This window comes from Centropristis striata, chromosome 3, assembly GCF_030273125.1.
Source record: "Centropristis striata isolate RG_2023a ecotype Rhode Island chromosome 3, C.striata_1.0, whole genome shotgun sequence".
Classification (NCBI taxonomy): Eukaryota; Metazoa; Chordata; class Actinopteri; order Perciformes; family Serranidae; genus Centropristis; species Centropristis striata.
In genome coordinates, this window is record NC_081519.1 from 31,532,624 (window position 1) to 31,557,297 (window position 24,674).

The window sequence follows — 24,674 nt, forward strand, 5'->3', positions numbered from 1 at the left end:
GTATTGCTTCGGATCATCAGCCTTATTTCCCATCTGTGAAAAGGACAAAGTAATAGTAAGTAATCTGCCGCGTCAGAATAACCAGAAAAGTATGCTCATTGCAGAATGCAACCAGATGTAGTAGGACATCCTGGTATTCACTGCAGTTGACGTACTTTGTACTGGGACATAGGACATCATAGGACCAAAGATACTGGATTTAAGGAAGATGGCGCATTTCAAGCTTCGTCAATGCAATGAAATCATAGACACTTCCTGTCTCCTAAGTGGGAGATTAGATATTTACACAACTAACAGTCACATTTAGCATCATGAAAATAAGTTAGCTAAGATGTCTGAAATGGTTTTCTCTCGCAAGATTTTGGGTAATGCTAAAGCTACACTGTAAAAAATCATTGTAGAATTTACAGTAAACTGTCAAATTGCATCAGAAATAAGGTGTAAAATATAAAATTGTATTTTAAATCAAGGAATAGTACAAAACTTAAACTGTAAAAATATTTTTTTAAATGTATGTAAAATGAATGGAGAAATACAATAATGTCACAAAAAGCAGGATTTTTCAGTCTAAATAACAGTTTTTGCTGATATTTACATTTAAATTTACAGTAAAAAAACCCACTCACTGTATTTTTTACGGTGAAGATCTGGCAACCACAGCTGCCGGTATTTTACCGTAAATGAAACAGGTATTTTTACAGTGTATCTTTGTTGCCAGACTTCAGGAGAGTGAGTTGCTGGGACAGAAACAGCTCTCAAACAAAGAAACAAAGTTAATTTTCTCCTGATTTGTCTGTCAGAAAAAAATGCCATTTCTGTGGCGGAGTGTTCAGAAGGCCTGTGAAAAATCCTCTGCTACTTTGGGGCATTGACACAGATAAGGGGGCTCAGTGAAGCGGTCAGTGAACTGTCTCACTTCTAACCTGTCTCCGCTGAGCCTTAAGTCAATGCCCCAGTGCACACTGGGCCGTTTCCCAACACACCTACTTCATGCAGCCAATCAGGACTCAGCGTATCAGATCCTTGCGTTCCTGATTTCAACTATCCAGTCATTTTTCCTTTATTTCAAAATAAGAGCACACATACTTAAGATAACTTCATTGAAGTTTCATTGATTTACAAATCAATCCTCAAACTGTTTTAGTGCAATAACTGCATTTTAGCCTAAAGATGCTGTGCTACATTGGAAGAGCAGGACCCAGATCTGCTAACAAACCTCCACTGGGAAAATCTTTGGTTTCCAACCATGCTCTTCTGGCAGATCTGTATACAAACTTTACCTGCTAAAGGTGATTTCTATTGCATGGTCCCACTGCGCTACAAAATACTGTGTTTCTGACCACAACACAAGATATGGGACATGGATAACCAAGTTATCCACAATATTGACAATCTGACACGGAGGAATATAAAGATGCAGAAAAATATAAATAGATAAAGGCATAAAAACAAAGCCAATGAGAAGTAGAAGTAGGAATCAGTGTCCTACTTTTCCATCTCAACAGTTTATCCACATCCATCCACAAGCCACAAGAATAATTTAAGCCTATTCAACTTTTATTAATTCAGGTAATCTCATTAAGACATGGGGTCTCATTCTCAAGAGAGACCTGTTGAGGACATTTATGAATTTATAATTAATTCACCACTAAAATACTCCAGCGTTCCTGCCTTTGAGGCGGTGGGAAGATGGAGTTGATTAAATAACCAACTGGGTTCAGACCAGGTTGCAGCAAGCATCTGGCCTGAAGTGCCAGTGTGTGGAATGACCTCTGACCTTTAAAACTTAGACTGTCAAAGAGAGAATGTTGCCACAGAAAGCAGTCTCCAGCTGGACTATTAAGGTAAGACCATTAATTTAGCTTAACACGGTTGAGTTTGCTTGAAGTGGTTTTAAAACTGGATGTTTTCAAATTCCCACTTTGTAGTTCAAATAAAGTTCAAAGCAAACTCATTACATTCAACATAGAATTCTCATTTGCCAAAATGTACTTAGATGTCTTCTCTGTGTTAAGAGAGAGCACTTAACATCAGCTCAGCTGCTAAGGGAAGACCATGTGGTCTAAATAGTTAATTTATCTCACCATGGATATGAAAAAATCAGAAGTTACTGACATTATCTGCTAAAGCAAATTCATTTACACAGGAAATAAATAGGCGAGTCACAAAGATGTTGGGATTTTTTTTTTTTTGTTTATTCACAATTGCCACCTGCTGCTCAGTTTATCTTTCACTGTAGCCTGTCGACTGCCAACAATTAAGATTAATTTATAACAAAAAACAAGGGTTGAATTACTTAAAAATGCATCAACTGTACAAAGAAAACTCTTTACACAGAGAACCTCAGGATGAGTGCAATGCAGCATTTTAATAAAAGATTCTGAAATAAAAATGTAAAACAAATAAAACCATCATATGTTGCAGTTGGGACAGAATGAGATTTGTGTTTTGTTTTTTTCTTAAAATGACTATTTTCAGCAATTTGACAATGACGATATTCTCTTAAGCGTCCTGGGATTGGCTGCTTCAAAGCTCCAGGACAACAGTAGAAATGATACCAAAATAAAAATAAACCATATGAAACTTTAACTATATTAGAACTCCTTTTCAGAAAAGATGAATAAAAAGAAAGCTTAAAACCTGTCAAGGAGATGAGGTCACGACTGAAAGTCCGACTTCTCCCAAATAAAGCTGGACAGGTTGCTCTAGTGTCAGTTTGTGGAGGGATACAAAATTAGACCACTCCGACAGCCCATGCAGAGAGCCGACACATCCAGCCATGTGACCAAATGTTCACAAATTCCTTAATGCATTGAGAATAAAGGGATGTACACTTCTGTTGCTGAAGCAGCTTAGCAAATGTGTTTGTGTAGCAAAAAGAAAGTAGAATTTAGAATCAAGCAGAACATTGAATTCTGCAAGTTGAAATTATCTTTGAATATTTTGGGAAATGTGCTTGTTCTAGTTCTTTCTGAGAGTGAGATTGAAAATGAATCCCAGTCTCCTGTCTATGCATTAAATACAGAGCTTCAGTCAGAGGGGGACTAGCCTAGCTTAGCATAAAGACGAGGAAAAGGAGGGAAAGCTAACTAAATCCAGTCTGAAGAATTCACCTAACACCTCTAAAACTGGCTGACGGATATCTTATAAGTTTAACCCAAACTTGTTTTTGAAGTGTTGTTATGCGCACATTAAGCTGGACTAAGGTAGCTGCTTCCTTTTGAGACTTTATGCTATTTTATGCTAAATGCGTCCTGGCTTCTGGCTCTGTATTTAAACCAGACATGACACTGGTGTCGATCTTCTCGTCTTACTATCAGAAGAAGTGAATAGATGTATTTTCCCAAAATTCCTTCAATAATTATTCCTTAAATCAATAAATCCTCTTTACCGACAGTACAGTTGTCTCTCCAAAAGCTGAAATGAAAATCTCACTCATCAGGGGTGTCCATAAGACTCAACAGCTCTAGGTTACTGTACAACAACAAAAAATTAGAATGTTGCAACCGTGTGAGAGATAACAGGGACACTCCAAAAGCTTTATTGCAAAGCTAACGCGGCTAATGCTCTACAGTCAAAACTTTCATTAACAATGAGCTGCAAACATCCCAAACTCTTAAAACTACTTAGGAAACAGAAATACACCTGAAACTGGACCAAAGAATAAACATCTGATCCAGTTTTACTGACGATAAAAAGGCACAACAAAAGGTCCTGAGGTACAGCAGCCGTCAAAACAGTTTCTAGTAACAAGCTAGTTTCTAGTAACATCTCTCAACAGAATTCTCTCAAGAAAATGACTTGGAAGACGGCGTCTACCCAAAAGTAGCTCAGGTAGAAATGTCTGTCCAAGTGTGACCTGAAAGAAGGTGCACCTTTGTGTGATAATAGCTGGGCAGAAATCTCAGCACTGGCAGGAATCACGTGGACCTCGCTTCACTGGAGTCCAACAAGAAAGAACATTGACAAGGCCTTCAGGTTTTACAGATTTGCTACCACAATGCTCAGTGCCTTCTGTGCTACCATGTCAGTGCTACTGAAGAAGAAATGACTGGATACGGGCTCAAGTAGAGGATATGGAGACATTAGACTGGCGAGGTGAAACGATTGGATACGTGCATTACCTTATTTCCTTGTTTAAGATCTTCAAAAACTGTGCTATGTGAGCTCATTCAGCAACAGTCCCTGTCGACGTTTAAACATTACAAATTAATTTATAAAGAAAATATCACGCCAAAGTTAAATCTTCACATGCTGTAAGATGCTCAAAGAGTTGCTGTAATTGTCCCTTTTCTCTAGACTGGTTTTCCTCCCACTGTGACCATTCTTAAACACTTTTGCCTTGAGACGTGTTCGGACAAAACATCACACTAACTAGTTTGTGTAGTTCAGTTCAAATCAAATCAAAAGCTGAAGCACTGCATCGAGCAGTTCCTGTAACTCTACCAAACCGTCAATCAGGCCACTTCACACAGTGACTGAGCCGGTGTGTAGGTGAGAACCGAGGCAGGAATTGGACTTCTCTGCCTATAAAACACCATGAATATCTTCAACAGGTTACCGTGTCAACGTGAACACTGTCGAACGGCTCCTGTCACTCCTCTCTGACAGCAGGCTTCAAGGCTTTTCCTTTCACAACAGGTAAAAACACTTTGAGATGTGGTCAGACGACTAGTTTGCTACAATTAAAATTAACTCTTAATCCCAAGGGGATCTTTCCAAGACTGAAGTTCCTATTCAAGTCACAGAATGTGATGCAAGACCAGGACAAACACTGCCACTAACTCATATTAGCTTCAGCTGAAAGAGGACTGTAGATTTCGTCCCCTAACTGTGCTATGAAGGGATCCTTCAACTGAAGTCATTACAGCAGCCCATTCAGCATGCATATGGCATGTGAGTATTACATGAAGTAAAACTTTTAAAAAGTCAACCTTTCTTTTAAGTCTAGATCCCAAATCTGTAAACTTTAGAACTGATTAGATATTCTGATTTGAATCGACTGTGCTAAATGACTAAACTAAAAACAGCTTGGTGCCATACCTGTGAGAACACAATAAGTGCTGTTTAACTGGTCTTTAAATCCACCTAAACAAAACAACATCCCTCTGCTTGGATCAGTAATGAATAGCAGCACAAAGCAAGAGAAACATTCAGTATGGCTGCCTGTACATGGGACGGTCACGGCAAAGACTCTTAAGAGATTTTTGTTAAAAAAGGAACAGATTAAGGAAGAACAGAGGAAGGAAGAAGTATTTATATTCTGCCTGTAACAGGTACAGCCCCCCATGTTCTCAGCCTTTAACATTTCAGCAGCTAGAAAGCCTTCGTAATATCCCTTTTTGATACTGTGGCTGAAACATTTCCCTTCCTGAATGAGACTGATGAACTCAACAGAGTCCAAAGAAAAGCAGCACAGGAAAAAAAAATTCACGCATAAAAAAAAAAAGCTCTGAAAAAAAAAAAAAAATCAAAGAAAATTCATGAAAGAAAAATGCTTCATCCCTGAACTGAACAGAGATGTTTGGCACTTTATTGTACTGAGTCCAGGCATGTTGTGTCAACTGTGGATGGAAGGATGGATGAGTGGATGAGTGGAAGCAGAAGAAGTCACATTAAGAGGGTTCAGACGATGGCGTTGGTGCCCCGGAGGCCGACCCCACGAGCAAACTGCTCCAGCAGGCCGGAGATGGCGCCAGAGGGGCTGGACGCTGAAGACTTGAGGCCAACAGTGGAGCTGTAGGCTGCCAGGAAGACTTCCCGCACCGCCTCCAGACGGGCCTGGCGCTCAGAAGGGAAGGGACACCTGGAGAGATAGAGAGGCAACAAGACAGAGCAGGACAAGTCATGACGGAGGAAAGGTGTTGGAAAAATAATGACAAACTGTAGAGAAGATGAAGCCTGTAAATAAATCAGAAGACACCAGAACCAAATGCAGAAGCAGTTTGAATCAGCCCACAATATAAGTCTGACATTCCTCTCATGTCTCCTGAATAAAGACTCATTCATTCATTATCCTTAACCAGGTCGCAGGGGCTGGAGCTGACATTGGGCGAGAGGCGGGGTACACCCTCAGACTATCTGACACTATCTGAGACGGCTGACACATAGACAGACAATCACACTCTCATTCACTCCTATGGGCAATTAAGAGTAATGGTAAATGGTAAATGGACCTGTGCTAGTGCTTTTCTAGTCGCTTTGCGACCACTCAAAGCGCTTTACACTACAGACTGACTCATTCACCCGTTCACACACACATTCATACTGGTGACAGAGGCTACCCTAAACGGTGCCACCTGCCACCATTGGGAATTCATTCACACACCGATGAACGCAGCATCGGGAGCAATTTGGGGTTCAGTATCTTGCTCAAGGATACTTGGACATGTAGGCTGCCATGGTCAGGGATGGAACCACCAACAGCCGCCCCTAAAGTAGAGTCACCAATTAAACCTAAGTGCATGTTTTTTGGACTGTGGGAGGAAGCCGGAGTACCCGGTAAATACCCACGCTGACACGGGGAGAACATGCAAACTCCACACTGAAGAGCTGCAGGCTGGAATCGAACCGGCAACCCTCTAAATGTGAGGCAAGAGTGCTAACCACTATGCCGTGCAGCCCCGAATAATACATAACAAATAGTACTCTGTTATTGTTTTTCTCACAAATGAGTGAATGATCCCTAACACTTCAGCTCTATAATACACTAAAATAATATATATAATATAACACAGGATTTCATGGTCAGGACATTGTCTGACAAATGTGCCTTGTGATTGGTGAGAATACCATTTAAAGTAAGTAATCACATAAAATTAGGAGGGAACAAATAGTTGTCTTCTTAACTTTACTGTCACACTGCGTCTGAATGTGGCAAGCTTAACAAAAGCTCAATTTTCCCTGTACACACAAGAATTGATCCACTATCCAGTTTAGAAAAGCTATGATTTGCTGTGAAAAAACGAATCTCAGCATGTAGTAGTACAGTATTTTTATGCACAGCCACATGGTCTAATGTGCACTCAACACAAATTCGTTTTGTGTTGACTCTTCATCAAGTGCTGGAAAAAAAATAACTTTGATCTGCCAGTGATGATGGAAAGTCATTGAGATGCGTCCTCAGGGCAACAATATTGTACTGAATTTCATGCACTTCATCACATTCACATCTGATATTGGGTGGACCAAAGTGGTGGGCCAAGTGACTCTGCCTAGAGATCGACGCTGCTAGCATGGCTAAAAAGTCAATAGACACTCTCATCCAATGAGCTAAACAAGAATCATACCTTATTACTGCACTAAATGCTTAGTGGGTGTCTTTAAAATAAAGATAATGATCCATTTCTTCTTTATAGTACTCTAAAACCATTCACAAAGTGATTACAATACATACATGCTAGCTGATGCTCTAAAACAGTGGTTCTCAAATGGGGGTACGTGAAGGCACTCCAGGGGGTACGTGAGATTTTATTTAATAAATATTTTAGGAAAATAGAAGTATAAGTTCATAAAATGAATTTTATATTCAGTAGGCTATTTGTTTTTTAAATTTATTTTCTATTTTCATTCTCCTAAAAACCCAGAGTGTCCAGGATGTACCAGGATGGTTGGACCCAACCTGTCATATGTCACCTGGCATCACCTGTCAATCACTTGAAAACTCAAAGATGGAGTCGTGGTTGAAGCGTAGCTGTTATAGTTTTAAATGGTTATATGCTCACTGTTTTTACTACATTAGTTAGAATCACTACATTTTTGTGGTGAGAAATATTTACAATATATTTAGTCATGGATTATTAACATTTAAAATGTTTGAAATTCTTTTTTTTTTAAATGTTTGAATTTTGTATGTGTTTATCAGTTCCAAAGTTTAATAAATCAGACACTGATGGCACAGCGCTCTGTTTTCAACTCTTTATTTTTTTCAACCAAAAATGCTTTGCCCTGGTTAGGGGGTACTTGGCTGAAAAAAATATTTCACAGGAGGTACATCACTGAAAAAAGGTTGAGAACCACTGCTCTAACACAAAGGGGTTGTACAGTGTTACTTACATTCGTCCACTCGGTCCTTCATCCTGAAAACTGAAGGGCAGGGGCGAGTCGTAGGCAGCAGCTACAGCAGACGAGGTGGATGAGGCGGAGGCCAGCGGTGGAGGGAAGTGAGCGTGATCGTGGATGCTGCCACAACCTGAAACTATCTGCCAGCTCCCGTACTCTGTGGAGAGGGAGGAACCTGACCGAGTGTAGTCTGCTGCTAACCTGAGAGACAGATAACAGGGAGTGAGGACCGGTCAAAGATATAAACATTAAAAAATCACAACAGAATAAACTAAACTAAAAGCAGGTAGAGTTCTATGTGTAAGTTAGTTACCAAGCATCCTGGTATTAACAGGTCTTGCTCACTGCATTATAAAATACAAGCTTGGTCACCTTCCTTAATCCGTGTATCATTCGCTCTTTCCATTTTCAATTGGCAATCAAAATCAATTAATGAAAAATTGACTGTTTATTTAGTTATTTGTTTTCTATTATAAAAACAAAAAATGAAAAAAATGCTTGTTTTTTCATATTTCAATCTTAGGCTCAGATCAAAAATATGAAATGGAAAAACGGGCGCCAGGATGAATATTTAATAATTTTATTATGAATTTTAATATAATGTAATATCTTACTGTACAGTCTGAACCAAGGGCGTTTTATTTATTTTTTTAAATCCACAGTGAATAGTTCTGTGAATATCATGCAATTAATCTTATTTCTATATTTATCTGGTATTTAGCCTGGTTGTTAACACTTTATTTTGAAAACTGAAAACCGCACGTCAACACATTTTCAGTGCGATGCAATTTAATTATTTCACGTGGTGTGTTGATGTAAAGTTGATGTAAAGTTTTGATCTGAGCCTAAGATTGAAATATGAAAAAACAAGCATTTTGTTCGTTTTTTGTGTTATAATACAAAACAAATAACAAAATAACCAGTCAATTTTTCATCATTTGATTTTTGATTGCCAATTGAAAATGGAAAGAACGAATGATACACGGATTTTCCTTCATCACAGCTTCCGTCTCTTGGTATGACACCTTTTCCACCAAGTCAAAACACAAACCACAAAACCATACTCCAAAGAATCACTAAGGTATACTTTTTCTTCGAGGGGAATTAAACCCAACAGTAGAATTAGATGTCAATCAGGCACAGCTGTACACTCCCACAGCTTGGATCTGATCAACTAAAATTAAAATGGACATGTTTGACACTAAACAGTATGCTTTTATTGCGACAGAAGGTTTTTATCTGATTTCAGTAATTGCTGGGATAATGTATATAGATATAATGTGAATGCATAGCAAAATCATCATTTCAGTGTCAGAGCTGAACACCAGAGAAGAGATTGCATGAACTGCAGTTTGAGGCTGTTGGTAGCTGCACTGGGCCTCTGGTGATCATCCAAAATTTACATTACTCAAGTTAAGAGTGCAAAGAAAAATAAGATGGCACGCAAACTTAGACTGGCTAATGGGGTTATACCGACACACTCACCTTCTTCCAGGGACAGCCAAAGGGCTGCTGCCAGTGCGTGTGACAGCGTGTTCTGATTGGTTGGAGGAGGAGGAGCTGGAAGACCTGGCCTCATTGAGTGGATGGTTGAGGTGCTCGTCCAGAGGGTTCTGTTTATTCCAAACAACCATCTGAGGAGAGGAGGTGGGGCCTTTCCTCCTGAGGAGAGAATCAATGCATCAGGAGGACCGAATGCAGCACTAACAGCTTGTGATGATGCACATTTGGCTAGAATATTGATGAAGTAAAAAAAAAATTGCTTTGTACAGATTGAAGTTTATTTCATTGACTTGAAGCAACTTTCTAAATGAACAGTTCCTACTGGAAACTAAAATGGAAATATTTGACAGAAGTGTGCCGTTTAATTTTATTACACTAATCTAAATCAGTCATATTCTGGGGCTAAGGCCCAGTTAGGAGATTTGCACCACATGATAAACTAATTCTTCATTTAAATGAGCTGACTGCATTGGCAGAGTGGGACTGGACACAGAGAGCTGCAGTGTTGCCTGGCAAAAACAAAAATTAACCTGGCTCACTTTGACACAACGTCATATGGTAACACATTGTGCTGGAAAGTCGAAGTTGACCAAAACATCGGCCGGCCGATATATCGGGCCGATATTTGCATTTTTTACTTGTGACGGCATCAGCCGATACGTACACATGCATTGCCCCTCCCTCCCGTCTAAATAACCCACGTCTGAAAACCGGAAAAAAGAAAACCACATCAAATATGTGGATCATCTGAGGCGCCACCACCTCCAGGCCTAGAACAACATACACATTGTTTCATATCCAACTGTTAATATGTTTTGTTAATTAATGTTTCTTTTTTTGTTTGAATTGAGACTTGGAACATTTGTTATCATTGTGTCATTTTTATCATGTAAATGGAGTAGTCAGGCGGCTTAGCGAAAAAAGGGGACACGCCGGACAAAAGCACTAAATTTTTTCCTTGACCCAGAAAATGTATTTTTTGACACCAAGATTGACCTTTTAAGTGGCTTGGAAGATAAACTGGTTCTCATAGATTTTATATGGGTGCTACCTCCGATCCGCACCCAATGGTCATAGAGAGCATGTGGAAAAAATTTGGTGCTTTTGTCCGGCGTGTCCCCATTCTTCTCAAATCTGGTCCTAAGCCACCTGACTAGAGGGAGAAAGGGCAATATCGGCTTCAAGAATAGACCCAAAAATATCTGCAGCACATATCGGGGATCGGTTAAGACTGATGTCAAAATATTCGGTATCGACCTTAAAAAACCTGTATCGGTCGACCACTACTGGAAAGTCAAGTACAATCATTGTAAGTGCACATTCCTGGTTGATCTTGCAATGTAAACACTATTTCTACGATTAGCCTCATAATCCTCCAGACTGAGCATATAATACCATCATTTTAAGTATCTGAGTGCTGTATGAGACATCTCTGCAGACTGTATATATCAGACTGTTAAATTATTTAGTTATTTGCTCCACGTAAAAATATGTACTTGTGGAATTGTTTCGCTGTTTCAGCATGATAATCAGACTGTGTATCAAAGCCTGTGATATTGGCATTGGAACTGTGGCTACTTTCCTAAGTTGAAAGATGCTGTGTTATAGTATTCTGAATCAATACTATCACTCTGTAATCCAGGAGGTCACTGGTAAACAGTTTTTGTTGACTCCTTCTTTCTATCTACTTAATCATGCTTCAGACAATTTTTCAGGCATGGACCAAATCTCTGTCGATAAATCTTTTGTTTTTTGCCAAAAAATGTATCTTGCTGCGGTGGTCAACTCCCCAGATCTCTACAGTCGACATGTGGATATCATAGATTTCTGCTCTTATTCCTCTGGAGAAGTTGACTCATGACCTTAATCATGAATCGGACAAGTTCAGAAGGATCTGGGAACCATTGCATTCCTTTTTACAGAAGCTATAACTCTTCATTTGTCCCTGGAAGATGAGGACTGTCTGCCCTTTCATTTATCTTACGTATGTGCTCTTCGTTTACCTGTCTCCTGTCGTCTTTTTATTTACTTACTTATTTTATGTATAAATAGAAATACATAACGCAACACTGTTAGTTTTGGGTGGGTCTTCTTTTGTTTTGTTTTGTGCTTTGTTGTTTGTGCTTATAAAAAAACAATAAAAAGAGTATTTAAAAAAACAAAACATTTGTGACCATGTGTGTGATGCTGACCAGCTGGAGGCCTGGGGTTGGCCGGAGAACAGGTCCACAGTGTCGTTGGTGAGGCTGGAGGCGGCGCCCGCCTCCTCAGTGATGAGGGAGAAGTCACTGCTCAGGCTGGTCACACTGCCGCGATCCCTCGACTCTGAAACAAATCACACAGCACCGTTCCTCGTTCAGTTCAAACTCAATAGACCTTTTACACAGCAGACATTCTGATATATCAACACACTTCCAGCTTCTGTCACAGAAGTAAGAAAATCTCTTTGAAATCCCCTTTTAGAAGGGCACTGGCCTATCTCACAGTGTTAATGAAAATATTTGGTGTATTTCTATGATTTGGATCTGCTTACAGGTTTTATAAAAATCAGCCAGTAGCTTTTCTCTAATTCTGCTAACAAACAGACAAATGAACAAAACTGAAAACAAAACATAACCTCCTTGGTGAGGGTAACAGTGCTAAAATCTCCAGCCTTGGAACAGAGCCTTTCACTTAAGGATTTTGTACTTGTAAAAATAAAAATTGTTTTCAACAGCTTTTCTCTTCTTTCCTCCTCCAGTTGTGTGTCTTTAAATTACTTAAAAATGTAAATAAAATTGCATATCACAGTTTATGACTTTATAAGGGCATATAATATGTTTTATGACATTGTGTATTACTAATTACTATAATCTACTAAAAAAATGTCTGTAGATTTCACGGTGAAAAACTGCTAAACCATGACAGTAAAAGACCGTAAAATGATAAATGGGTTAATTCAGTTTCAGTAACAATGAAACACCATAAATGTTTATATCTGCCAAAACAGTATTTTTTTTACATTACAAAAAAAATTAATACATTACTCTACTGTAAAATACACTGGCACCGTGTTTGTAACAAAAATATACTGTAATATATACAAGCCATTACTGTAATTTTTGCATTTATTTTTTGTAAAAATACTTTTTCCCACTGTTAAATGTACTAAACACCATATCTCTAACAGAAATATACTGTAATATTTAATAGTAAAATCTTTAATTTGTGCAGCATTTATTAAGTATTTTCTTGTCAATCATATGGCAGAACGGCGTTTCTTTTGATGGAAAAACATTTTATTCCACTATTTTTTACAGTAAAATATGGAATAAAATGGCAATCTTAAATGTGAAATCAACAGTGCTAATATCCTTTTACCGTAATATTAGAAAAAGTTGCACCGTATATTTATTACGATAAAGTTCTGGCAACCACAGCTGCTGGTTTTTAACCGTAAAAACAACAGATTTTTTTTTTTTTACATTGTGGGGCAGGTGCCTTCATGCAGTTTTGGGCAGAAATACTCCCTACGTCGACTTTAACATTGCTCTTCTAACTTAGCAAGACAAACTGTTAATGTTATTCGCACGCACGCTCGCGCCTGCATTTATAGATAGATACTTATGTAAAAGCAAGACTGCTGAAAGTTAAAATCTAGCAGACACGTTTTGGAATCAAGCCCTGCAGTTCTCCAAAGAGATGAAAGCGCGGTGTTATCACCCAGAGGCTGATTGCGTTGTCTCTGACCCGACAGTGTCTGTGCTCGCAGCACTCACAACCTTTGTTATTCCTCATTGCATCAGACCAGGAGCTCCCAAGGCTGCCAGTACGTCACAAGTTCAAATTAAAAGAAGTTAAAGATGGTATTACAATGGACTATTTACCATGTTTCCTGCACAGCTTAGTACTAACAAATGTATGGAGCTTAAAGGAAAGTGTCACTGGCACCAGGTCTATCACAGGCAACTGTATGTATATATATATAGGACACACTGACTTACTTAACTGGCAGAGATCTTCCACAGTGAAATCACTGTCTTTGAAGTGGGAGTTCTTCCTTCTGAAAGAGAAAGTGATGATGAAATAACAGCATAGATCAAAAGAATACTGGATAATGCATTCACACTGTTGAAATTTGCCTACTGAACTGGGATATTCACAGTTACGTCATTATTGTATGAGTGTTATCATTAGCAACAGATAACTATAGCCACCTAGTTATCTGCTTTAAAATAAAAATATTCTTAAAAAAAAAAGAACAAGACAATCATACAGAGAGCATAATCACATGAATTAACAAAGGGAGTAACACACCTCTGTTTCTTAACAGCTGAGAACTTCTCTGAGACAATGTGCTTCAAAAAATTGAAGCAAAAAAAGAAAATCTGAGGGAGAAAAAGACTTTTGATCAGAGGGGGGACACAGCAATCAAAGTAAGCCACTTCACAGCTGGTGGTCTAATAGATACTGTACTTTTACATCAAGCAGTTGCTGTTACCATTCAGTACAAAAAGTAAGATGAATGTGGCTTAAGGAACTTCTTCTTTGACTGAATTTACAACCAGAATTCCAAAACAGTAGGGTGCTAATGTAAAGTATCCATAAACTAAATGTGATTTTTTTGTTTTTTTGACAGATATTAAATTGAGAAGTATACAAAATCAATGTACTTAATGTTTTACCTTATCAACTTGGATCACATGGATATTTGAAAATAAATATTTATCCTAATTGTTTGTCAACTTTTTTCATATGTAAACCTGTTTAATTGATATAAAATCTATTTCATCTATCTGGCTTTATGACTTAATAAACTTATTGGGGCTGAGATGGATCAGACAAAGGAAATAAAGGAAACATTTATTGTGACTTTATTGAATCTCACACCCAACAAATACCCCATTACAAAAAACTAACACTAAAACTAATAAAAACTAAACTAAAACTGAGCATTTTCCCAAAAATACAAAATAATTAAAACTATCAAACTCACTCTAAAAACTAATTAAAACTAATTGACAACGAAAATTAAAACTAAAACTAATGGTAAATGGGCCTGCACTTATAAAGCTCTTTTCTAGTCGCTTTGCAACCACTCAAAGCGCTTTACACTACAGACTGCACTCATTCACCCATTCACACACACATTCATACTGGTGGCAGAGGCTACCCAAACGGTGCCACCTGCCACCATTGGGAATTCATTCTCACACCGATGAACGCAGCATCAGGAGCAATTTGTGGATCAGTATCTTGATATTTTTTTTAACTAATGAAAAATCCAAAACTATTATAACCTTGCTTACAACAGCATGGCTTCAAGGACAAGAGTGCAGGTACTAGACTGGTCTGCAGTCCAAACCTGTCCCCCATTGAAAATGTGTGGTGCATTATGAAGCCCAAAATACAACAAGTGTGTCCTCCGTTCCTTACAGAACGTTGTTAAAAGAAAAGGTGATGTAACACAGTGGTCAAATGCCCCGTCCCAACTTCTCAAATTCAGAATGAAGGAATATTTACAATAAACAATAACCTTTATCAGTTTGAACATTTACGATACTGTATTGTCTTTGTACAGTTTTTAATTAAATATCAGACATTTTATATCAGAAAAATCTAGAAAAAAATAAGAATAAAAAAAGATTGGCAAATGATTGCAATGCCCAACAGCAGCCCATTTTTTCTGAAATCAGGGGTTGTATTATTATTATTATTGTTATTTATACACATTAAAAACAATCGCTGCCTTTAGGATCCCCTTACATTATTGTTATTATTATTATTATTATTATTATTATTAAAATTATTATTAAAATTTTGACCAGGAAATAAGATTTTAAAATAAAAGTGCCAGTGCTTTATGGTGGGCAAACTATGAATGGCTTCAGATCTGAATTTTCTTCTTTCTTGTTACTTATAGGTTGAAATGTATGCAAAGATAAGCTAAAATCTGCTAATGACAGCTCAGTCTTTCTATAAAAGCATTGGGTCAGTGTGTGCATTTTCAGCATCTGCATTCCTGTCAGTCTCCTTTATGCAAACAGAAGCTTTTTCATCATAGTTAGAGAAAAAATAAACACTCCATTTAAAGATAAACTTACCTCCTCCCCTTTGGAGAGTCGATCTGGCAGCATGTGACTGAAAACAAATACAAAAATATTAAATATAATGTATAATTTATGGCAAAAAAAATTACTCAATACATCCCATAAACTAGAATTAGTTGACATTTGTGATGAGTACCTACTCTCTACTAAAGAAATAGTTCCTATAAAACTGTTGACACAAAGGTCTGTGGTAGGCAGAGTGACCATTGTTCATACTGTACAATCTTTGTAATATTTCAATGCATTGACGAGCACCTCAATTGTAACACAGAGGAAGTTTCAGAAAGTGATCTCATAAAATCAATTACATCTGGCTAGAATCACAGCAGACTTTACTGGGAATTAGTATGGGTATTATAAAACTATGAGTTATTTTTTATATTTTTTCCATTTAAAAAGAAGACAAGGGTTGTCAAAAGTATCGATACTCAAAAAAGTATCGATACTATTTGTTGTATCCGGATACGATACTCATTTTAAAAAGTATTGATTGTTAATATTCTTCTAATTGTTATTGTTTATTGTATTATTTTTTTTTTTTTTGCACTACTTCAGACCTGAAGCGTGTTATCATAGTTGCAGTTTCTTTTTGCACAACTGTATTTTATTAAATATTTAACATGTGGTTCTGTTAATTTTTACATATCAGGTTTCAATATATATTCTTAGGTTTGAATATGTATTCTCAAGTTTCTACATATATTCTCAGGTTTCTATATATATTCTCAGGTTTCAATATATATTCTCAGGTTTCAATATATATTCTCAGGTTTCTATATATATTCTCAGGTTTCAATATATATTCTCAAGTTTCTATATATATTCTCAGGTTTCTATATATATTCTCAAGTTTCTACATATATTCTCAGGTTTCTACATATATTCTCAGGTTTCTATATATATTCTCAAGTTTCTACATATATTCTCAGGTTTCTATATATATTCTCAGTTTTCAATACTCACTCCCGAACCGCAATCAGTAGGACAGTTTGTGTCGACTCTGCCACGTCTCTGGGGGACGTCAATATATGCGTCATAATAAAAAACGCTGGTTTAGGTTGTTTGCGTGAAATCAGAGCTTGAAATCAGATCAGTTTAAGCTTGATCGATCCAACTTGACTTCCATCATGAATTGTGTTAAAAGTGAACAAGCACTGCTACAGAATGTACAATATTCTCTTGGGAGACATTTTGTAACCGTGATTGAACTATAAATCTATAGATTCCTCCACAAATAATCTGGACTATAAATATGATTCGGTTGTGAGTGATTAGGTGGCCCCTCTGGGCACTCCCTCTAACTCTCTGCTTTATCCAAATCCTTCTTCACTGATCTTTTTTCTCTCTATCTATCTTTTACACACACGCACAGCCACACATCTTCTGCTTGCCAACGTCCCAAGGGTTTGGGCAAACCTGCTGATGTATAATTACATGGGCTAGCTGGCAGTGAAGGGGCTTTTTTACAAGACTGCTTCTGATGAGCTCAGATTGGAAAATCATTCTGGTAATTACGAAAGAAAGGCCCCGAGAGAGCCTGTGTGTGAACAAGAGATAGAAACTGTGGAGACTGGGAAGATAAAAGATGTGGTCAAGTGCAAAGACAGAGTCGTAGTGCTTGTCTCATGTTGTCCTGGCCCTCCTCTGCGACTGCTCCATTAAACATTCCCTTTTCAATTATGTGTCACAGACAAACATGGTGTGGCTGAAACCAGATGGCACAGAGAAGGTGGAAATGCACCTCTAAAGTATTTATGCTGGCTAATGCGCCATGAGTTATGGCTCACCATGACCTCATGAAATTATGATAGCGATGATGTAAATTATTATTTTTACCCAAAGAGAAACCAGTCGTAAGCGATGGTCAGAAACAGGATCTCGGCCGGTTCCAGGCTGGCGTGCACGGCGCCATCCTGTGAAAAAAACATGACAAGAATGAGGCAAACATCTTAAATATCCCGTGTTATATTAAATACCAAGGGCCAGTGGTCCACATCAATCAATTAATCAATCAATCAGGCTTTATTTGTATAGCACTTTTCATACAAGAGAGATGCAACACAAAGCGCTTTACATAAAAAAGGAGAAAATAATAATAATAAAAAGATAATGAAACATAGAAACAAGCAAACACCCTCCGCCCATCCCCAACCCTCCACCCCACCCACCTTCATCCACCCATCCTATTAAAAACAAAGCACAAACTGAGGAACTGAGGAAGCTCCATCTCAACATGGAGCAGTGAGGAAACACTGGAGGCAGCTTAGAAATAAATTAGATAAAGAATAAAGTAAGATAAGATAAAATAAAATAAAATAAGATAAAAAAGATATATATAATAATAATAAAAATAAAAAATAAAAAAATGACAATGGAAAGTATATATATATATATATATATATATATATATATATATATATATATATATATATATATATATATATATATATGTATATATATATATATATTAGGGTTGTCACGATACTAAAATTTTAAATTCGATACCGATACTCAGGAAAATATTCGATACTCAATATTATTTTCAATACCACAAGGATAAAAACAAAGACCCCAAAATTTAACAGAAATATTTTTAACAACAAGAAAAATGCAACATGTAAAAATTAACAGAACCACAGGTTAAATATTTATAATAAAAAACAGTTGTGCAAAAATAAACCGCAACTATGATAACAAGCTTCAGGTCTGAGGTAGTGCAAAAAATAAATCAATACAATAAACAATAACGATTACAACAATATTAACAATCGATACTTTTTAAAATGAGTATCGTATCCGGATACAACGTTTTAGTATCGATACTTTTGACAACCCTAATATATACATATATATATATATATAATATATATATATATATATAAAATAAAATAAAAAGCTAGAAGACAAAACAATAAGACATAGAGCATGATAAAAATATATATATATATATATATAGAAATAGAATAAAAGTAAAAATAAATAGTAGCAAATAAATAAATAAAAGAGAAGATGTTATAACACTTAGATGCATGAGCAGAAAAATCTCTAAAAATGGTTCAAGTGAAAGCCAAATTAAAAAGATAAGTCTTGATGTCCTCACGTGATGTCCTGTAGCTCCAGACACCCAAAGAAGAGTCTTACTCTACACTCCATATGTGTGATCTGTGGTTTCATTAAAAGCTTCCAATGTGGACCACATCTTAAGAAAGAGATTACATATTCATAAAATGAAGGTTCCATTTTTAATAAGGGCAATGAATATAGAAGAGGCTATTTAAAACATGTAGAAAATGGTATACCAGTTGTATGTGGAAAGGTATGAGTGCGGAGGCAGATGGATTCAGCCTGGATTACTGAAGTCACTAATGAATGTTAGAGGGGCCAAATGAGCTGCTGGGTGAGTGGGTGTCATGTGGTAGGACACCAAGGGAGAATAAAAAAGAAGTTAGAACTTACTGCCCACAAGGAGAGCCGGAGGAGGGACACAAACAGAGGCGTTCGGTCCCAGCCTGATATGCAGTGCACCAGGAGACCACTCTCATCTAAAACAACACACAACATCGACAGAAAGTGCTGTATGAAAAGCATGAGTCATACAGGACAATATATTATTATTAAAGCGGCTGTACACGGAGTTCAGAGCATATCGATTGCCTGCACTCTGCTCTCTATGTGGCGGTGGCTGAGCCGGCCAGTCAGGCAACAGTAGGGGACAATGAGAACAGTGGAACCTGAGGGGAACCGGCAGGTGGCGGTTACGCTGCCGTGACAAAGTTGTGGGTTTGGGAAAAGGGGTTATTACTGCCGTATGAGAGCAATGCAGAGCGGAGGCAAGTGGAACATAAATGGGCTCTCGGCTGGACCGGCTACCGCTTCAGAACAGAAAAGCTCAGACACACACACGGAGTAGGGCTGGGCGATATGGACCAAAAGTCATCTCCCGATATATTTAGGCTGAATATCGATATACAATATATATCCTGATATTCTTATCGCAAAGTGAGAGCAAATGTTCAGTCAAATATGCCACGACACAAGTAGTTTTATTGAAACGGCTTATTTAAGTGAACATAAATACTGTATAACAACAGGAGTAGATTAGGGTAATGTGGAACACTTAAGGTTTGGCTGGTTTATTTCCTGTTTTAAAGTAAATATAGTCATCAAAACCTTTACTATTGGTCTACCATGGGTGTCATGTGGCTGAAATTACATAAAATATTTTTAAATTTAGAAAAACATAACAAAGTCAAAATTGCAAAAAGTGTCCCACATTACCCGAATTCACTATACCTTTTTAAAAAAAAAATCAAAGCTCCATAAAGTGCACATTTATATAAAAAAATATCTTAAATAAAAATAGCCTATGAAATTAAAATAGGCCAATCTTTTTTCTGAAATACATTTTTATATGAGAAAAGAATAACGAACATTACAAAATAGCTAAATATGACAAACCCTAGTAAGGGCAGCATTTATATGTCAAAAAGAAAAAAAATTGTACTATATCGATATATGCAATATGGTCTAATTCCATATCACATTTACAAATATATCGATATTTTTTTATATCGATATATCGCCCAGCCCTACCACGGAGGGAGTGTGACTCCATTCTCTGGTCAGGACACCATTACTCCACTTTATCTTAACATAGTGAATAGTTGTTTATTGTGATATGAATGATCTGAATGTTGTGTACAGCCTCTTTGATATCAGCATTTTTAAGAGTGCAGCTTTAAATTAATATAAAGTCAAAGACATTTTAGGATTCCAATTTGTTGCAATTGTTAGGATTTAGTTCTTATACTGTCATTGGTGTGCGTGCTTATTATGTTTCCCTCCTATTCTTCTTTCTCTTTATGTAGTAATATGTTTAAGTGCTGGTTTGTGTAAGTGTCATTTTGTTGCCATTTTGGCCAAGATGGCATGAAAAAAGACTTACAAGTTACTATCCTCATATATATATTTGTGCTATTTTGATGAGCACAACAAAGTACATGTAACATATTTCTGAGCAGCTGATTGTTTAATTAATTAATCAATTATTCAGCAATTTATTCTGCAGTGTGTAAATCCTCCTGGGCTGTATGAGCATAGTTGTTACTTGGAGCCATAGCATTATGCTAACATTTAAATGGGTGCATTTAAAGAAACAAGAACAACACACTTCTATTCATGGGGCTGGAACTACTATTTTTTTCTTGATTGATTTATGAATCAGTTTGTCAATAAAATGGCACAAAAACGTTTTTTGTTTTTTTTTAAAACATATTAATTTCCCAGAACCAAAGGCTGCATTTTCAAAGTGCTTCTTATTTCTGACCAACAGTCCAAATCCTTCCGATACCGAGTTGACGATTTTGGTTAAAAATTACAAAAACAATTATCTTCTTTTTTTAATGCCAATTGAAAAATTAATTCAGCGCATTTAATTGATTGAAAATGAATTATGTCACCTTAGTTTTTATCTGTCTCATTGCGAATTGAATATCTCTGATTAACTTAAAAGCATTTTATGGCCTCTCTTTGATATCTTCTCACTAAAAAATAGCTTAAACACTTCAATGTGTGCATGAATACTCAATTAAAGAAAACAATAAGCAAATCAACATTGTAGTCTAATTTTAACCCAAGCCTAAGTCACAATCCTAAAATAACATTAACCCTGGAACAAAAAACAGCCAACAGGACGTACCATCACTGTTGATGATGTGGAGCAGCAGCTTCAGGTAGTTCTGGGTCTGTTCCACCAGGTCCCACGACTGAACACACACACACACACACACACACACACACACACACACACACACAGACACACACACACACACACACACACACACACACACACACACACACACACAAACACACAAACACACAAACACAACAAGAATAGACAATGTTGTCCTTTAGGTTTGATAGCACTATCATACAGTATATAACCCATCAGCTTCTTCAGATGTTTGTTTCAGCAAATTTAATATCCTAAATCAAGTCTCTATGTCATGCTGGGCTTACACCAAACTATTTTCCCAGTCCCAGACTAAAAACTGAAAGTCTTTAGTAAATCTAGGAGTTGTAGTCCCAGCACTCCCGTCATCTCCATGGTTAGTTTAAGGTAGTAAACTGCTCTGTTTCATATCAGTCTTTTCCTAGTCTTGGGTTTAGATCATGTCAAACGTTTTTGATATTATCTCAAGTCTCAGTGACGTAACACAATCACCAAACAATAGATGAGCGGGGGAAAGGTCCCCTGTTCCAGACCGGCCAGTAAAACCACTTCCACAGGAAAAAGGAACATCACAATAATGCTAGTAAGCTCAGTACAGTAAGGAGACCCAGTTAAAATGTATAAATAAATATATAGCCTACATGAATAAGTAATAAATAATGGATGATTAATGTATGATTAACTAAATTAAAGTTGATTGAGCTGATACATATTATTCAATTAAACAGGACATAAATGTATATCATATCATCTAAATGTTCCTTTACTTTATTCTTCTTTATATCTATTTTTCATGTCAGAATTTTTTGGCTCCTTCTCTTCTTTTTTTTTTCTTTTTTTCAACACAAACCACTGCACACACTAGAGCAGCTGGAGCCAAAAGCTGCTTCTCCTCCATTTGTAAGTTTCTACTAAGAGCATGATGGGAAAAAATTGCATGGTAGGAAAAAATAAAAGAATCTAGCTGTAGTCTTGTAAATAGTGACCCTGCAAGATTGACAGTCTGTCTAAAACCTCAGTGTGAGACTAGGCTGGGACTAAAAACTCTAAAATGCTCCGGGAGTCTTTTCCAAATCTTTTCAAAGTCTTCTGGTGTTTAGGTAGCATTAGTTATGGCTGCACCAGTATTATTATACACAGTTCTCACAAACTTAGCCTTACAGTATATGTTTTTTCTGGATTCTAAAATTAAGTTATGTGGGTTTGAACAATGTTAGGCTGCACAGTGTGAGTCAGTGAGGTTTAAGCTGCGCTGTAACTATAACCGGATGCGTGCAAGTGGTTCTGAAGCATGACCAAAGCACTATGCAGGTTGGACAACAGATGGCACTGACACACCACAAATACTCCAGAGGAAAAGTGAGTCACAGCTGGTTGAGAGGACATTAGATAAGAAGAGAAGAGAAGAGAAGAGAAGAGAAGAGAAGAGAAGAGAAGAGAAGAGAAGAGAAGAGAAGCATTACCTGATATCGAGACCAGTCAATGTTCAAGTTCTGAGTAAAGCACATCGGGATTGTCAAAGGAGCGTCCACATAGTCCTGTCAGTGGAGACACATTTATTGATCAGATTAATACAACAGAGCCAAGATACTGTATCATCACAGACTGAACAGACTCGCTACGGTTTCTACACCTGATTCCAGTTGAACACCAGACCCTCTGCTGTGTAGTCTCTGTCTCTGTAGTCCTTAAAAAACTCACACCCTACAAAAGAAAACAAACACATGGTCAGGAGTTTAAGCTGAAGCAATAATCTTAAATATTTAGGCAATGAACAGCGACTTCTTTATTATTTTAAGGTGCAGCTACAGGCAAACTACATAAAAAGTCATATGTTGTCACATGTCAAACAAGGTTATTAATACAGTTAACGAAAACGAACGAAATAACGAAAACTAGAATTGAAAAAACATATTAGTTAACTGAAATATAAATAAAAACGTGAGTTTTTAAAAAAAAAAAAAACGATAACTAACTGAAACTGTATTTTGTGGTTACAAAACTAACTAAAACTAACTAAAATTATAGTGAAAATGTCCTTTGTTTTCGTCTTTGTCAACTTTTTTCATACGTTAACCTTTTTGGTTGATATGAAATCTATTTCATCTATCTGGTTTTATGACTTAATAAATGTATTGGGGCTGAGACGGATCAGACAAAGGAAATAAAGAAAACATTTATTGTGACCTTATTGAATCTTGCACAATACCCCATTACAAAAACACTAAAACTAAAACTAAAACTAATGAAAATTAAGCTAAAACTAAGCATTTTCCAAAAAATAAAAACTAATTAAAACTAGCAAACTCACTCTAAAAACGAATTAAAACTAACTGAATTTGGAAACAAAAAATCAAAACTAAATTAAAACTAAAACTAATGAAAAATCAAAAACTATTATAACCTTGGTCTCCACATAACAGATGATAAGAAATGTTTAGGACGAATGTTTAACATCTCTGTAAGGACTTTCTGAGCATGCTTGTGGAAGCTATCCCTGTCTGCTCTGCTCTCAACTTCAGCATGTTTTCATGCTGGAGAATGTTTACATATATTCTGACAGGCATATTATTTTAATGTGCTTTTATATCCTGTTTCATGTCACTAAGAACTGTGGTTTGTCCCATATACCTGCTTTATTGATGAAGCAGATACACACAGGCGTTGTTCTAGTATAGTTCCTCCATTAAGTGCTAACAACAAGTTCTGTGGATTGTTTTAAACTGGGCCATGAACTTCTGGAAAGACACACTGCTGTTGTTTGCAAAGGGCTGTATAGTTCTATTATATTCAAGAGAAGGCAGACATCTTTATGTCCAATATCTCCAACATTCGCTAGCTCACACCAAAACAACCTAGACCAGTTGTTCTCAAATGGGGGTACATGAAGGCACTCCAGGGGGTAGGTGAGATTTTAAAATATACATTTAAAAAGTAGCATCCATGCAAAAATCCTTTAAAAATAATTATCTAATAAATATTTTAGGAAAATATAAGTATAAGTTCATAAAATGAATTTTATATTCAGTAGGCTATTCAATTTCCTGATCCTAAAAACCCAGAGTGTCCCCCATACCAGGATGGTTGGACCCAACCTGTCATATGCCACCTGGCATCACCTGTCAATCACGTCGTGTGATTGACAGGTGATGCCACTCGTGTCGTGGTTGAAGCGTAGCGTGTTTATCAGTTCCAAAGTTTAATTAATTAGACACTGATGGCACAGCACTCTGTTTTTAAGGCTTTTTTTTCCCAACCAAAAATGCTTTGCCCTGGTTAGGGGGTACTTA

The 24,674-nt window shown here is 37.0% G+C and overlaps 1 protein-coding gene across 1 annotated transcript in view; it reads right to left on the reverse strand.

Annotated features, from left to right (window-relative positions):
• Window positions 1–2,365: 2,365 nt before the first annotated feature.
• mtmr14 (myotubularin related protein 14) overlaps window positions 2,366–24,674 on the reverse strand; it is a 34,578-nt gene continuing 12,269 nt past the window's right edge. Inside the window, exons 8-19 of the mRNA XM_059330228.1 lie at window positions 23,018–23,088; window positions 22,848–22,922; window positions 21,352–21,418; window positions 19,110–19,195; window positions 17,490–17,566; window positions 15,648–15,684; window positions 13,861–13,931; window positions 13,548–13,606; window positions 11,757–11,889; window positions 9,547–9,723; window positions 8,056–8,262; window positions 2,366–5,806 (exon numbers count right to left, since the gene is read on the reverse strand). Coding sequence (XP_059186211.1) covers window positions 5,626–5,806; window positions 8,056–8,262; window positions 9,547–9,723; window positions 11,757–11,889; window positions 13,548–13,606; window positions 13,861–13,931; window positions 15,648–15,684; window positions 17,490–17,566; window positions 19,110–19,195; window positions 21,352–21,418; window positions 22,848–22,922; window positions 23,018–23,088 — 1,241 coding nt within the window. The 3' untranslated portion in view covers window positions 2,366–5,625. The remainder of the gene's footprint in view (window positions 5,807–8,055; window positions 8,263–9,546; window positions 9,724–11,756; window positions 11,890–13,547; window positions 13,607–13,860; window positions 13,932–15,647; window positions 15,685–17,489; window positions 17,567–19,109; window positions 19,196–21,351; window positions 21,419–22,847; window positions 22,923–23,017; window positions 23,089–24,674) is intronic.